The 13,515-nt window shown below is 38.1% G+C and overlaps 1 protein-coding gene and 1 pseudogene across 5 annotated transcripts in view; one reads left to right on the top strand and one right to left on the bottom strand.

The window, feature by feature from the left end:
- POF1B (POF1B actin binding protein) overlaps positions 1-13,515 on the top strand; it is a 104,719-nt gene that overhangs the window by 37,110 nt on the left and 54,094 nt on the right. The window contains exon 5 of one of the 4 annotated variants that reach the window (XM_082377259.1): positions 2,063-2,245. The exons of the other annotated variants lie outside the window; for them this stretch is intronic. Coding sequence (XP_082233385.1) covers positions 2,063-2,245 — 183 coding nt within the window. The remainder of the gene's footprint in view (positions 1-2,062; positions 2,246-13,515) is intronic. 4 annotated transcript variants of the gene reach the window in all.
- LOC309620668 (small ribosomal subunit protein eS1 pseudogene) lies at positions 2,391-11,744 on the bottom strand (annotated as a pseudogene). Its single transcript has one exon. The product of its transcript is annotated as a small ribosomal subunit protein eS1 pseudogene (transcript).

Genomic DNA, 13,515 nt, shown 5'->3' with positions numbered 1-13,515 from the left:
GTCCTTTCAAAGTTTTTCCTAATCTGCTTTTTAAGGGACACATTTTTTTTTTCAGGAGGAATTCTACTTCAGTAGTGTACAAGCTCCCCACTGGTGAAAGCTTTCTCTGGCTATCACTCTGACTTTATCCTAATCTAGTGTATGAAGGTATTTTGTAACATAAAAGAACAGATGATACATTCATCCCCAAAATTTGTACAAAAGTTACTGATAGTACACAGTCAGACTTCTAAACTGTAGAGCTCTTACTTAGTGCTAGCATATTTGTAAAGTAGGTCATATTTGAAAAGATCCTAGAGAAAATCATTCTATGAACTGATTCTATGACCTTTATTATCTATATGTCTACCAAGGCAGTGTCTACTTGTAAAATGTGTTTCTTTATATATATATTTTTTCTTTCAAAAAATTTTTTGTATACATGAAAAGATATTTGTATACATGGTAAAAAATTTCAAAGCATAAAAAGTATAAAAAGGTACAAAAAGAGTGTGAAAAGAGAATAAAATTGTATATAGTGAAAAAACAGCTTCTCTATCTTGATCCTCTTGTCCCTCAGTTCTTCCTCCCAGAGGCAGTCACTCTTAAAATGTTTTTTGCTCTATGCATGCATTTACAAGCAGCTGTATATATTTGTAAATACACATGTATGTACATTAAAAATATTATACAAAAGGAGCATACTATATTCATTCTTATGCATCTTGCTTTCTTCATTTAATATAGCTTGAAAATTGTTCCATATAAAACTTTTAAAATTTGAAGTGCCTTACTTTATTAATATAGGTCACCTTTCCAACAGTCAAAAGAAAATAGAGCATTGAATTTATACTTTCAAAGTTAATTGTATGTGCATGAATGTAGCATTATGATTCAAACAGAGTATTTTTTTCTTCGAAAACTGGCTTTCAGGTGCCTGCTTTCAAAGTAGAATAATAACAAAATAATATAGAAAATTCAAGCATACTTGAAATCCCCCGAACTGAAATAACCAGATATCTGTTTTTATTCTGTGCTCTACACTTACCAGAAAAAAGCCATGGTAAATAAGCAAGCAGATAGGAAAGATTTAGTTTGAAAACAAGTTCCAAAATATTTTGAAGACAGTACAAATTCAGTTTAATGTTCTGACAGAACTCTGAGCAAGAAATCATGAGTTCCAGTCCCAATTTTGCCATTAATTATTTGTGTCGTTATAAATAAATCATCTTACTTCTCTGGACCTCATGGTTGTATTTTTTTTCACCTGCAGAATTAACGGGGTGGATGATGATTAAGTTGATGATGATGATGACAATGATAAAATATGATAATAATAATAATAAATGTTAATTACCCACCTACTTTGTACTAAGCACTTAACATTAGTTAATTTACTCTTCATAGCAACCCAGTGAGGTACATACTATCTCCACTTTTACACAAGAGGAAACTGAAGCTTATAAAGGTTGCATAGACAGTTTCTCAAGATCACAGAGTAAGTGGTAGAATCAGAGTTAGAATCCATGTTTTCTGAATCTGAAGGCTCAGTCACTGTTTTCCAATCTTTTTTTCTTAATTTATGCTTGATTTTCACAAGCATAAGAACTTCACCTGCCCCTACTGTGTTTCTAATATGCTTCCTGACATTGAAAATCACTACATTACATTATTTTCTAATTTATATCCATCAACATCTTCAGTATTATTATTATGTAATTAGATCCTGAAGTGCCTGTTGAATCATCAAATAAATATTAATTAATATTAATATTCATTATAGTTTTAGTGTTGAGTATAACTGTAATATTAATTTAATCAGAACATGCAATTCTCTGGTCAACTTAGGTAAGTATTTGGATGGTTACAGCCACCTGGTCAAATAAAAATAGAGTTCAATACAATTTTTCCCAATGGAATAATTGGAAAAAATAATATATCACTTATTAAAACTATAAATCCTAGGGCTTGAATTATCTTGTGAAAGAACACATTAAATTTTTTAAAGTGGATTCAGTTGGCTTTTCTTTTATTAGTTATTTTTATTCTGAGTGACTGTTTTTGGCATGTGTATGTGTTTTAGGAATGCTATCCTCAGGTTCAGTGCCATCATCACATTGTCCAACAGCCCCAGATCTTCCACTCTCTACACTGTCAACAATCCCATTCTAGCCAGCAAATCCAAACCATCACAGGAAGTGATTCAATTTCTACAAACACTGGAATTGAACTGTGTCATAGTGACTCAAACCATACACATGAGCAGGTGAGATTAATGAGCTGATTCCTTGTAAAACTGAAATAATCTCTTAAACCCTGCTCACACCACTGTATAGGTACCCACATTAAATTTCCATCAAAATATTGAGGTGTTATACCATGAAGATTCGTGTTTTATTATGGCATTTTTATATATTTATTTTTTAACATCTTTATTGGAGTATAATTGCTTTACAGTGTAGTGTTAGTTTCTGCTGTATAACAAAGTGAATCAGCTATATGCATACGTATATCTCCATACCCCCTCCCTCTTGAGTCTCCCTCCCACCCTCCTTTTCCCACCCCTCTAGGTGGTCACAAAGCACCGAGCTGATCTCCCTGTGCCATGCAGCTGCTTCCCACTAGTTATTTATTTTACATTTGGTAGTGTATATATGTCAGTGCTACTCTCTCACTTCGTCCCAGCTTACCCTTCCCCCTCCCCGTGTCCTCAAGTCCATTCTCTACGTCTGTGTCTTTATTCCTGTCCTGCCCCTAGGTTCATCAGAGCCATTTTTTTTTTTTAGATTCCATACATATGTGTTAGCATACGGTATTTCTTTTTCTCTTTCTGACTTAATTTCACTCTCTATGACAAACTCTAGGTCCATCCACCTCACTGCAAATAACTCAATTTTGTTTCTTTTTATGGCTAATATTCCATTATATATATGTGCCCCATCTTCTTTATCCATCCATCTGTCGATGGACACTTAGGTTGCTTCCATGTCCTGGCTATTGTAAATAGTGCTGCAATGAACTTGTGGTACATGACTCTTTTTGAATTATGGTTTTCTCAGGGTACATGTATTATGGCATTTTTAAAACAAAATTTTCCATCTCTTCTCAGAAGACAAAATAATTCAGGTCTATTAATACATTAAATCTATGAGGGGAGTTAAGAACTGATCAATGAACACCTAATTTCTAGCTGATCCTCAGTTCTAAAATGGGTCCAACAGTTGTGCAACATTAAATATTTTCATGAAGTATGATATTTAAATGAATAATGAATTGGAAGTGGTATTGTCTAAGATGATTGTAATGGTCACATTTCACAAGCTGGTAATTACTTTTTATATGTTTTCTTTGAAAATATGGCATATTAACTCAAGTCAGAATAGGTGTACATTTTATTATTTGTTACATCAACAAAATAGAAACTACAACTTCGTTGCTAAGAAGAAATATCTTGGGATGCAATCATCAGTGACTAATTTATGTTCTGAATACTTTCGAATCTTGTAAACCTCTGTTATACATGTGTTAAAGGATAAAAGATTGTCTTGTATTTTGGAAAAACTAACAATTATAACTGGAACTGTGGGGAATAAGCCACTGTTCGTATTTTTTCATATTTTTTTCTAATAAAGAATAGCTTGCTCAAGTTGACCTCTCTCATAGGCAACTACTACTGAAAGACAAAAGAAAAAGAATACGAAAAAATAAAGAGAGAGCCTACCCACATAAGAATATGATTGTTTTATATTAAATATGAATGAGATTATTTCTAAGGACTGAAACTTGAAATATACACTTTGGCCATATGGTAAAAAAAGAACCACAAAATATTTAATATCCACGTTTTTCCCATCTAAAAAAGCCTAAAATTATCATGTATGGAAATACTGGCCTTTAGAATTACTCTAAAACATGGTCCAGATGGTGTTGAATTTCTTAAATTAAATGGATTAGTAATAACCATTAGAAAGACATTTTATTAGGTTAAATCATTTGAAATTGTCTTTTTTTTAAGGTAATTATCGATATGTATGTTCCTATGACCATTTTCTTAATTGTTTTGTGTTTTTGTGGTTTTTTAAAATTAATTAATTAATTTATTTATTTATTTATGGCTGTGTTGGGTCTTCGTTTCTGTGCGAGGGCTTTCTCTAGTTGCGTCAAGTGGGGGCCACTCTTCATCGCGGTGCGTGGGCCTCTCACTATCGCGGCCTCTCTTGTTGCAGAGCACAGGCTCCAGACGCGCAGGCTCAGTAATTGTGGCTCACGGGCCTAGTTGCTCCGTGGCATGTGGGATCTTCCCAGACCAGGGCTTGAACCCATGTCCCCTGCATTGGCAGGCAGATTCTCAACCACTGTGCCACCAGGGAAGCCCTGAAATTGTCATTTTTATAGGTTAAAGTTGATCAAAGAGCAACAGCTTCATACGGTTCAATCTAATACTTAACTTCGCTACACTTCAGTTTCTTCATCATAAAATAAAGATTCATCATCCATTTCTTACAGGGTTATTGTAAGAATAAATTATGTCTTGTATGTTAAGCACTTAACCATTGTTGAGTGCTGATGGTAAGTACTTAAATGGTAATTACTAGTTTTTAGTAGTAATTATTATTTGTAAGCATTAAATCGTCATGCCAGGTACTATGAAAAATACAAACGTTGGTAAGACATTGTCACATTTCTCTTAGGTGCTTATTGTCTAATAGGGGAAAGTGGCAAACACATAAAGCATTATACAAAGCAAAGTGTTGTCTGTTATAAAAGAGGATCATGCAATGTGCTTTGGGAACAGAAGAGAGAAGAAATTAATTTCAGCTGGGAGATCTAGGAAAGCTTTGTTGAGGAGGAAGAGATTGACCTGGGTTTTGAAGAGTGAGCAGAATTTCCAAATGTGGTATTGTGGTATGTGTGGTATGGACATCCTAAGAACAGGGAATCACATGAAAAAAGTCATATATTTGGGAAAGTACACTTTGGGTTTCAGGAATAGTGGTTTGGTTTGTATGGCAAGGAAGACATGGGATGAAGAGTACTAGAGTGTAGGGTTAAAATGATACCTTAAGGCCAGATCATGAGGTCCTTCTCACTGCAGGATCTTAGCTCCCTGACCAGGGATTGAACCCAGGCCCTCGTCAGTGAAAGCACAGAGTCCTGACCACTGGACCACCAGGGAATTCCCGAACATTAAGTTTAAAATTTTGAACTTTATTTGGCAGGCAATGGAGGATGATTGAAGGTTATTGAGTAGGAAAATATTGATAGGTATGATTTAGGAGGTTAATTCTAGAAGCTTTGCACAAGGTAGATTGAAATATTGATTAGTTTTCTTCTCACAATGATCAGATGAAGAAGGTATCATTGTTGCCTTTATTGTTCAAGAGAAGGAAACTGAGGTTCAGAGAAGTTAAGTTACTTGCGAAGGCTTGCATAGCTAGCATGTGGTAGAGCCAGGATTCATACATAGGTAACCTGACTCCAGAGCTTATTGAGAGTTCCCTTTGGAAGTTGAGTCAGTAATGTGGAGAGTCCTTGGTCAATAATGTAAACATGAATAGGACAGTGGATTAATAGTCTGCCACTGGGGAGATATTCATGCTATAATAGAAAGTGGACTAGCTTCAGGGTAGGAAGACCTGGGTTCCAGCCCCAGCTATGTCCTTTCCAAGCTATGTGTTCTTAATAAATACTAAATCTCTCAGAAATATCCTCATCCATAAATTTTGGTAGTGATGTCTACCTCACAGGGTTGATGTAAAGACTAAATGAAAATATATGTTTGACATGCTTTATAAACTATAAAGCCTACAACATGAAAAAATGCCACAGAGAAGAATTTGCAGAGAGATTATTAAAAGCTAAATATTTCAGTAGTCAAAGTGTAAAACTTAAACTAGGATAATGACAGTAGGAATGGAGTGAGGGACAATTATCAGAGATGGGAAAAATATCACAGGATTAAGAATCTTGTACAGTGACAATGGTAATGCTATGATACCCTTTCATTAGCTTAGTGCAAATAATAATATATTTGACCAGACTAGATATTGTCTGTTTAGAAAATGGGCAGAGGTGGGTAACTAATATATTACTTTCTATTTTATTATTCATCTTTCAGTTTGAGATTCCGACTTAGCTTTGTTAAAGGCTGGAGGCTTTTTGTATAGATACTTTTCTTCTGGTTTTTCAGTATTTTATATGGATAAAGCTGAAGTGCTTCTGAAAATGGAATAGTGCCCTGGGAAGCTTAGAGCTGGTAATTTCCACCTATGTGGATTACACAGGATTGGATCCATTTCTGGTCAGAGTAAGGATGGGGTAACCCGATTGTGCAGATCCCATGGACAAAGCAGGGCAGAGAATGAGTTGTCTCACCTAGGCTCCTTGGTGTTTACATGTGTCTTCCACATGAGTGGAAGAGTCTCTGAAGAGTAATAGAGCAGATGTCAGTTAGGCTTTTTTAAAACTAAAGGATGACCCATTTTTAGTTTGTGTTTAGAGTTAAATTGCAATTCAGAGGTAGTATAATAAGGTAGAAAGAACACAGACCTTCAATTCAATTATCTGGGTTTATAAAACCTGATTCTGCTGAGTTGCATGATCCTAGGTAACTGACTTTAACTGGACTGAGGTAATCGACTTAACTGGACTGCACCTCAGTTTCCCCATCTATAAAAGAGGGAGAGAATCACACTTAATGTGCAGTGTATCTACAATGGATTAAATGAGGTAAAATATGTAAAGTATCCAGCTTAGTGCCAAGCACATACTAGGTACACAAATGAATGTTTGATTCTCTGCCTTTTCCTCCCCTAACCCCAGTCCCCAAATCTTTCAAAGCATCAAAATAAAAAATTGGTTTCCATTGTAATGATATTCTTTTTAAGATTTATTTATTATTTATTTCCTTACTTTATTTATTTTTGGCTGTGTCGGGTCTTAGTTGAGGCATGTGGGATCGTTCGTTGTGGCACGAGGGCTTCTCTCTAGTTGTGGTGTGTGGGTTTTCTCTTCTCTAGTTGCGGCACACAGGCTCCAGGGCGCGTGGGTTCTGTAGTTTGCGGCACTCGGGCTCTCTAGTTGAAGCGTGCGAGCTCAGTAGTTGTGGCACGCAGGCTTTAGCTGCTCCGCATGTGGGATCTTAGTTCCCTGACCAGGGATTGAAACCACGTCCCCTGCATTGTAAGGCGGATTTTTTACCTCAGCACCACCAGGGAAGTCCCTGTAATGATATTTTTAAATGAAACTAAATCACCTTTAAAGTGCTTTCCAAGAAGCAAAAGGCATTAAAATATTTTTGAAAATCAGATGTACAAAAACCTGGCTTCAAAATATTTTTAATAAAACTAATTTATGTATGTTTTCCATGGTTCTCCTTAGAAAGATCATTATTTTGGTTTCAAATTCGAAACAGCACCAATCACATTTCTTTCCCCGAGGACATTAAGAATAACATGCTGTGATCATTTTCCTGCCATTAGCAAGGAACAGATAATTCCACATATGTTAGTGACAGGGAAAAGCTCAACTGAACTCGTTTTACAAGTTGTTATACAGGTGGTGTTTATAAAAAAGACTCAAATAATTATATATATTGCATGTACAACTCTTGCATTTGGCTTGAGGCTTCCAAGAAAACTTTGAGTCATGGGAAGATATCAAGGGAAGAGTCCTGCTCACTTGGACAGTGCTATTGCCAATGGAAAATTCTCCAACTTGTGATGCCTTTCTTCTGTCATTTGAAAATTTAATTTTTGTCAACATCAAGACAGCACAGATCTTAGTGTCAGGTGCTTTTTCTGACAAGTATCCAGGAAGCTTGTTACAATGTTTATTTAACATAAGTCATTCACTAATGATGGAAACTCTGGGCTGCTTAGCTTAATAAACTCAGCATTTCTGCTTGTTCCCTCACTCAGTCACATGTGACTCCAGTCCTTCTCCATCTTTATTGCCTTCTCCATCCCCATTATTGAAAATGAGTGTCTTTTGTGCAAAACTCTATTCCCTGCTATCCTTTCCCCAAATTTAATTGATATCTGTTTTGGACCCATTTTTTCTCCAACACCACCCTTATCTGTCTCCTGCTACCTCCTGCTCTTGTGCCCTTTTGAACTCTTGTTCTGTGGCAAACAAGAATTGTTATTTATTTACTCTTTTAAAAATAGTTTTTATTTTTTTTAATCAAAGTAATGCATATAGATAGCTTAAAAGGTCAAATATTATTAAATGGCATAAAACAAACAGCAAGTTCCTGTCCCAACCCTTTCCATGCACGCCTGATGCCCAGAGGAAACCATTTTCTGTTTTTGTTTTTGTTTTGTTTTTTTTTTATCACGAATAAGATCTTTTATTTGTCACCATTAAAAGTCTGATTTTTAAACAGATTCTTGGACTGGTGGCTCATATCCATTAGCTCTTTCAACTTTAACACCTGTCTCATCCCCAGCAGCTTCTCCAGAACTACTACCTTCACCATGTAGCTCCATGAGTTTTCCCAATTCAAACTTGGGCTCTTCAGCATTTTTACTTTTCTAACAAAGACATCATGGAGTGGATAAATAGATTGGCAGGGCTTTTCTATGTCTTTTCCAGTGCTGTCTGGAATCAATTGATTGACCACCTCTTTCAAGTCATTTGTCTGCACCTCTTGGGTCATGATTTCCATCATCTTCTTGCAGATCTGGCAGACCTGCTGGTGCTGGGCATAAGAGGTCTTCTGAATCTGATTGTTGCACTTTTTTAGTAAAACCCACACAGAATAGACGAAGCAAATAACCATTGGTAGTCTTGACATCAACGTGAGCTTCAGTCATGGTCTGCCAGTTTTTGACAATGGAGCACATTTTGTCACGGGTAAGATCCATGCTATGGAAGTTAGTCAGGCAGTTTTTGCCCTGAACATCCTCAGTAATAAGCTTGAATTTTCTAAATGCAACTTCATCATTCTGCAGACCAACAAGGCTCACTTCAAAAACACGACCCTTGAGACCATCAGATGCGATTTTGGTTCCTTGAGTTCTTGTGACTATTGTTTTCCCAATATTTCTTATATTGAACATAGCTGGTGCTTTAACATCATACCAATCTTTCTTAGAAAATGGGTCAACGACTTTGTTCTTGGCTCCCTTTTTACCCCCTTTCGTAAGGCACTTGTTCTTGCCGACTGCCATGGTGCTGCTCAGAGAGCCAAAAGGGCGGAAGTTAGAGGCAACAATTTTCAACTCTTAGCTTTTTTTCTTCTTGTCTTTACTTCCATATAGCTAAATAATATGGAAATACTTATGCTGCTATTTTTTGATTTATCAATGTTGTATATTATATGTTGGTAATTCTGGTACATAAGGATTTAGTTCTATTAATCACCCACCTACCTGTTTACATCCCTTTCATCATCTCAGTATAGTTAAATCCCCATATTTTAGGGTAAATCATTATTCAGTGTTTATATTATTATTGCTATGAAAGTATTATTTACTGCTGAACCAATTTGTGTACTATTTTGCTGCTTTTATTAGTACAACTATTATTTGCTGGTGTTAATAATTCCCTAAATGTTTTCATTTGTTTGGTTTTCTATGTATCTATTGCTAATTCTTTTCTCAGTACAATTTTATACAGTCAAGTGTTCTGGTTTTTGTTGATCAACCATTTCCTCTCTTTAAAACCCTGCAATCCATATACACCTCTCCTCTTGGCTCATATTATCACTACTACTGACCTTCTAGTCACTCTCATCATCCTTCAACAGTTTCACTGGCAGGCTTACAATCTTCTCCCCACTTTCCCCTGACCCCTGCCCTGGAATCATCTATGAGAACTTCTCCACTCAAATGAGAGATCTTTCTCATGCTCTGTCCTCATGGTTCTTCATCACCCTTAATTTCTTCATTTCTACTACATCTTCAGCTCTCATAGACTTTGGTCACTCCTTGAACCTCCACATCACTTGAAACTGTTTCATCTGGAATTCTGAATCTCTCTTTCTCTTATCATCACTTTCTTACTTCATCTCCTACTCTCTAATTCCCATTGAGCCTTGCCCTCAACAAGCTCTCTAGCCCTCAGTTCCAAACCGGGCTGGTGTCCCCTGTCAGCTGATTCAACAATGCTCTTGCTAGAAACCCTTAAAATTGTTGCCTTCTCTGATTAGTCCTCACTTTGCTAATCCCTTACTTTGGATAGACTGCCATCCACTTTCTCTGCACCTAGATTTTGACTTCGTGTGCTAGAGAAAGTTCGCAAACTAGGCCAATTTAGTCTAGTACAGATTATCTCTGTCTTGCTGGATTCCTTCTGTTGCTAGACAGTCCTTTTAGTTAATTCTGATTGACTTGCCACCCCGGTCCTCAGCATATAATCTTTATTTTTCCCTCTTCATACTCTAGGTCCCATTGCTGTTCTCTTACTCTCTGCAGGTAGCCTTGCCTTCTACCAAGAATGGGCAGTGGAACTCAGATTTTTTTGTGTACCAGAATCAGTTGGCTGACCTGCTTAAATAGAGATTGCTGGGACTTGATAGTTTGCATTTCCAAGTTCACTCGTTATCCTAATGCTACTTGGTCCAGGGACCACAATTTGCGTTCACTATGTGAACTCCTTCAACACCCTACTTCATTGAAAAATGTCTCTGTACTTTCAGTGAACTTTTGATTCTTCTGATCTTTGAGAATTAATAATCTAACCTTGTCTTCAAGGTGACTCCATTAGCAACCTTACCAATCTACTGACTTATGATCTCAATCATTTTTGTTCCCTTAACTTGCAAAATCCCTGAAGGAGGAAGGCATACTCACTGCTGCCATTTCCTCATTACCCACACATTCCTTAACACTTTGAAAACCAGATTCTAGTTTCAACATTCTCCTGAAACTGCTTTTATTGACCTCTAAGTTGCAAATTCCACTTCCTTTTTTGCTTCATTTTCATCTTATTCCAGTTCGAATAAGATGGAATAGTTGATAATGTTGATCCATTGTATTCTTGATATTCTTTCTTTCCATTATACTGTACTGCTGCTTCTAATTCTTCTCAGGCTCTTCTTCTTTCTTTCATCAGATCTTCCCCAAAGACCCATCCTTGGCCTTCTTCTCCTTTCTCTACCCCTTCTCCCTTGACTATATGGTGTAAAAGCTTGACTTCTATGACCTTTACATGATCACCTTTACATGGACAACTCCCCAAACTTCCCTCCGAAGCTTTAATCCATAATTTTTAATGGAATAGTTGATGTCTCTACTTGGCTGTCCCACAGTCACCTCCAACTGACCATATACCAGCTTTTCATTCTATGCCCTCTATTTCTATTAATGATATCTTCAGTGCCCTAATCACCAGACTTAAAATTTAGCATTATTTTTTACTTTCCCTCTCATTTGCCACCTCACACCTAATCAGTTGTCATAGTCTGAAGAATCTTCCTACATAAAACCACTCTCATATAGCTGAAAGTTGGGTTTCCTTCCTATAACTCTTTTACCATTTTTGTTGTTGTTGTTGTCGTCACAGCTAAGGTTTATTGCAGTAATGTAGCCAGTGGGGGGCTGACCACCAGGGAGGAGACACCCACTCCACAGGAGCCAGCAGTAGCTTTGGGGGCCCTCCCTGGCTGTGGGGAGGGTGCACCACACTCGCAGGGAATGGAGAGCAGAGGAAGGGCCCGTGGTTGCCTTTGCCCAGCAGCCCTGCTGCTCTACAGGGACTAATGTAGTACATAGAGCACATTTAAAATGGGGCCAGCATGGGAGATAAAACCATTATCCACCCTGTAATAAATAGTTACAAAAGTCACCCCTGGGTCGGACTGCCCAGGGAAGGCAACACGTTGTGCCCAGAAACGAGCCATGATGAATGAGGGTGTCCAGGGGCTCGACTTGCCTCCTGGGCGCGGTCTGGGGTCAGGGTGACTGTGCCGGACACTGGCCACTGCCAGGCCCCCTGGGTCCGCAGGCCAGTCCTTGGCCCCTCAGGCAGGCACTGGGTCAGCGGTCAGGAGCGGGCTGCCAGGCTTTCTCGAGGTCAACCTGCATGGCCTGCGGGAGCCACTCGCAGTACTCGGCCACAGGTGTTCAGGGTTTTTTTCCTCCAAGCAGCCAGCAAGGTGTCTCGCAGTTGGCTTTCTCGGCAACAAGGGCTCTCAGGAGTCTCTGCCCTGGGCTGCAGTCTAACCCACGTCTTCAGCATCGTGCTGAGGCTAGACAGCAAACAGCCCTTGTAGGAGGCCAGCTTGTGGAAGACCTGGGGAGACACCACAGGACGGGATGAAGGCTCCGGGGCTCACATCCCTCCCATAGAAATATGGAACGCTTCACGAATTTGTGTGTCACCCTTGCGCAGGGCCCATGCTAATATTCTGTGTATCGTTCCAATTTTAGTGTATGTGCTGCCGAAGAGAAGAGAGCACTCTTTTTTTTTTAATTTTTTTTAAAATTAATTTTTATTTATTTATTTATTTATGGCTGTGTTGGGTCTTCGTTTCTGTGCGAGGGCTTTCTCTAGTTGTGGCAAGCGGGGACCACTCTTCATCGCGGTGCACGGTCCTCTCACTATCGCGGCCTCTCTTGTTGCGGAGCACAGGCTCCAGACGCGCAGGCTCAGTAATTATGGCTCATGGGCCCAGCCGCTCTGCGGCATGTGGGATCTTCCCAGACCAGGGCTCGAACCCGTGTCCCCTGCATTAGCAGGCAGATTCTCAACCACTGCGCCACCAGGGAAGCCCAAGAGAGCACTCTTTTACCATTTCATCTGTGCTTCTCTTCATAGCTCCTATGAACTGGGCAATCTATCATATAAAGTTATTTAGATACATATCTTAGCTCTTCTAAAAGACCATAAGGTCCTTAAGAGAGGAGGAAACAGTATCTTATGTCTTTTTTTTTTTCCCAGTAGCACTTAGAACTGTACCATAAGGCAGTACTTAGTAAGTTCTCAATAAATGTGTGCTGAATGAATGAAAGCATCATGCCACTGAGACCTTTTAAATCCTGCATGTGGCTTGGGGGTATAGATTTTAGCCTTTGGGTTAAGAAAAAAAGTTAGAATGTAAGATAAATTATCAATACATTGAAAGAACTACTACATATGTGCAGTGAGTTCCTCCACTGGCTTTGCTTACATAATAAAGAAGTGGTTCCATTCCTTGAATAAATTACATACTAAGGAATGGCAGAATAGAGAAATGGCAGAGAGGTGGAGAAGAGAAAAAAGTAGCAACAAAGATGTTTCCAAGAAGTTATGCATTAAAAAATACATATTCATTTAAAATTAATTTCATTGGGATATATCTCCTGTTTCATTACAAAAAGTATTTAGAGTGTCTTAAAAGAACAAATAAGATGTAATAGAACAGAAAAAGAAATGTCAAGGGCAGTGTAAATATAATGGGGCAATAACACCAGAAAGAAAATAGAGTACACAGAAATGCAGGCCACAGAGTTCCATGTCATTAGTAAAAATGGGCTAAAAACTTGACTCTGAGATTTCTGGAAACCACAAGGGGGGAAAAAACATGATTAGTGACAAAATTCCCATTGTTCA

The sequence above is a fragment of the Balaenoptera borealis genome (genome assembly GCF_965194805.1).
Source record: "Balaenoptera borealis genome assembly, chromosome: X".
In the NCBI taxonomy this organism is placed as follows: domain Eukaryota; kingdom Metazoa; phylum Chordata; class Mammalia; order Artiodactyla; family Balaenopteridae; genus Balaenoptera; species Balaenoptera borealis.
Note: the sequence above shows the minus strand (reverse complement) of the source record. Positions and strands in the feature narration are given on the sequence as shown.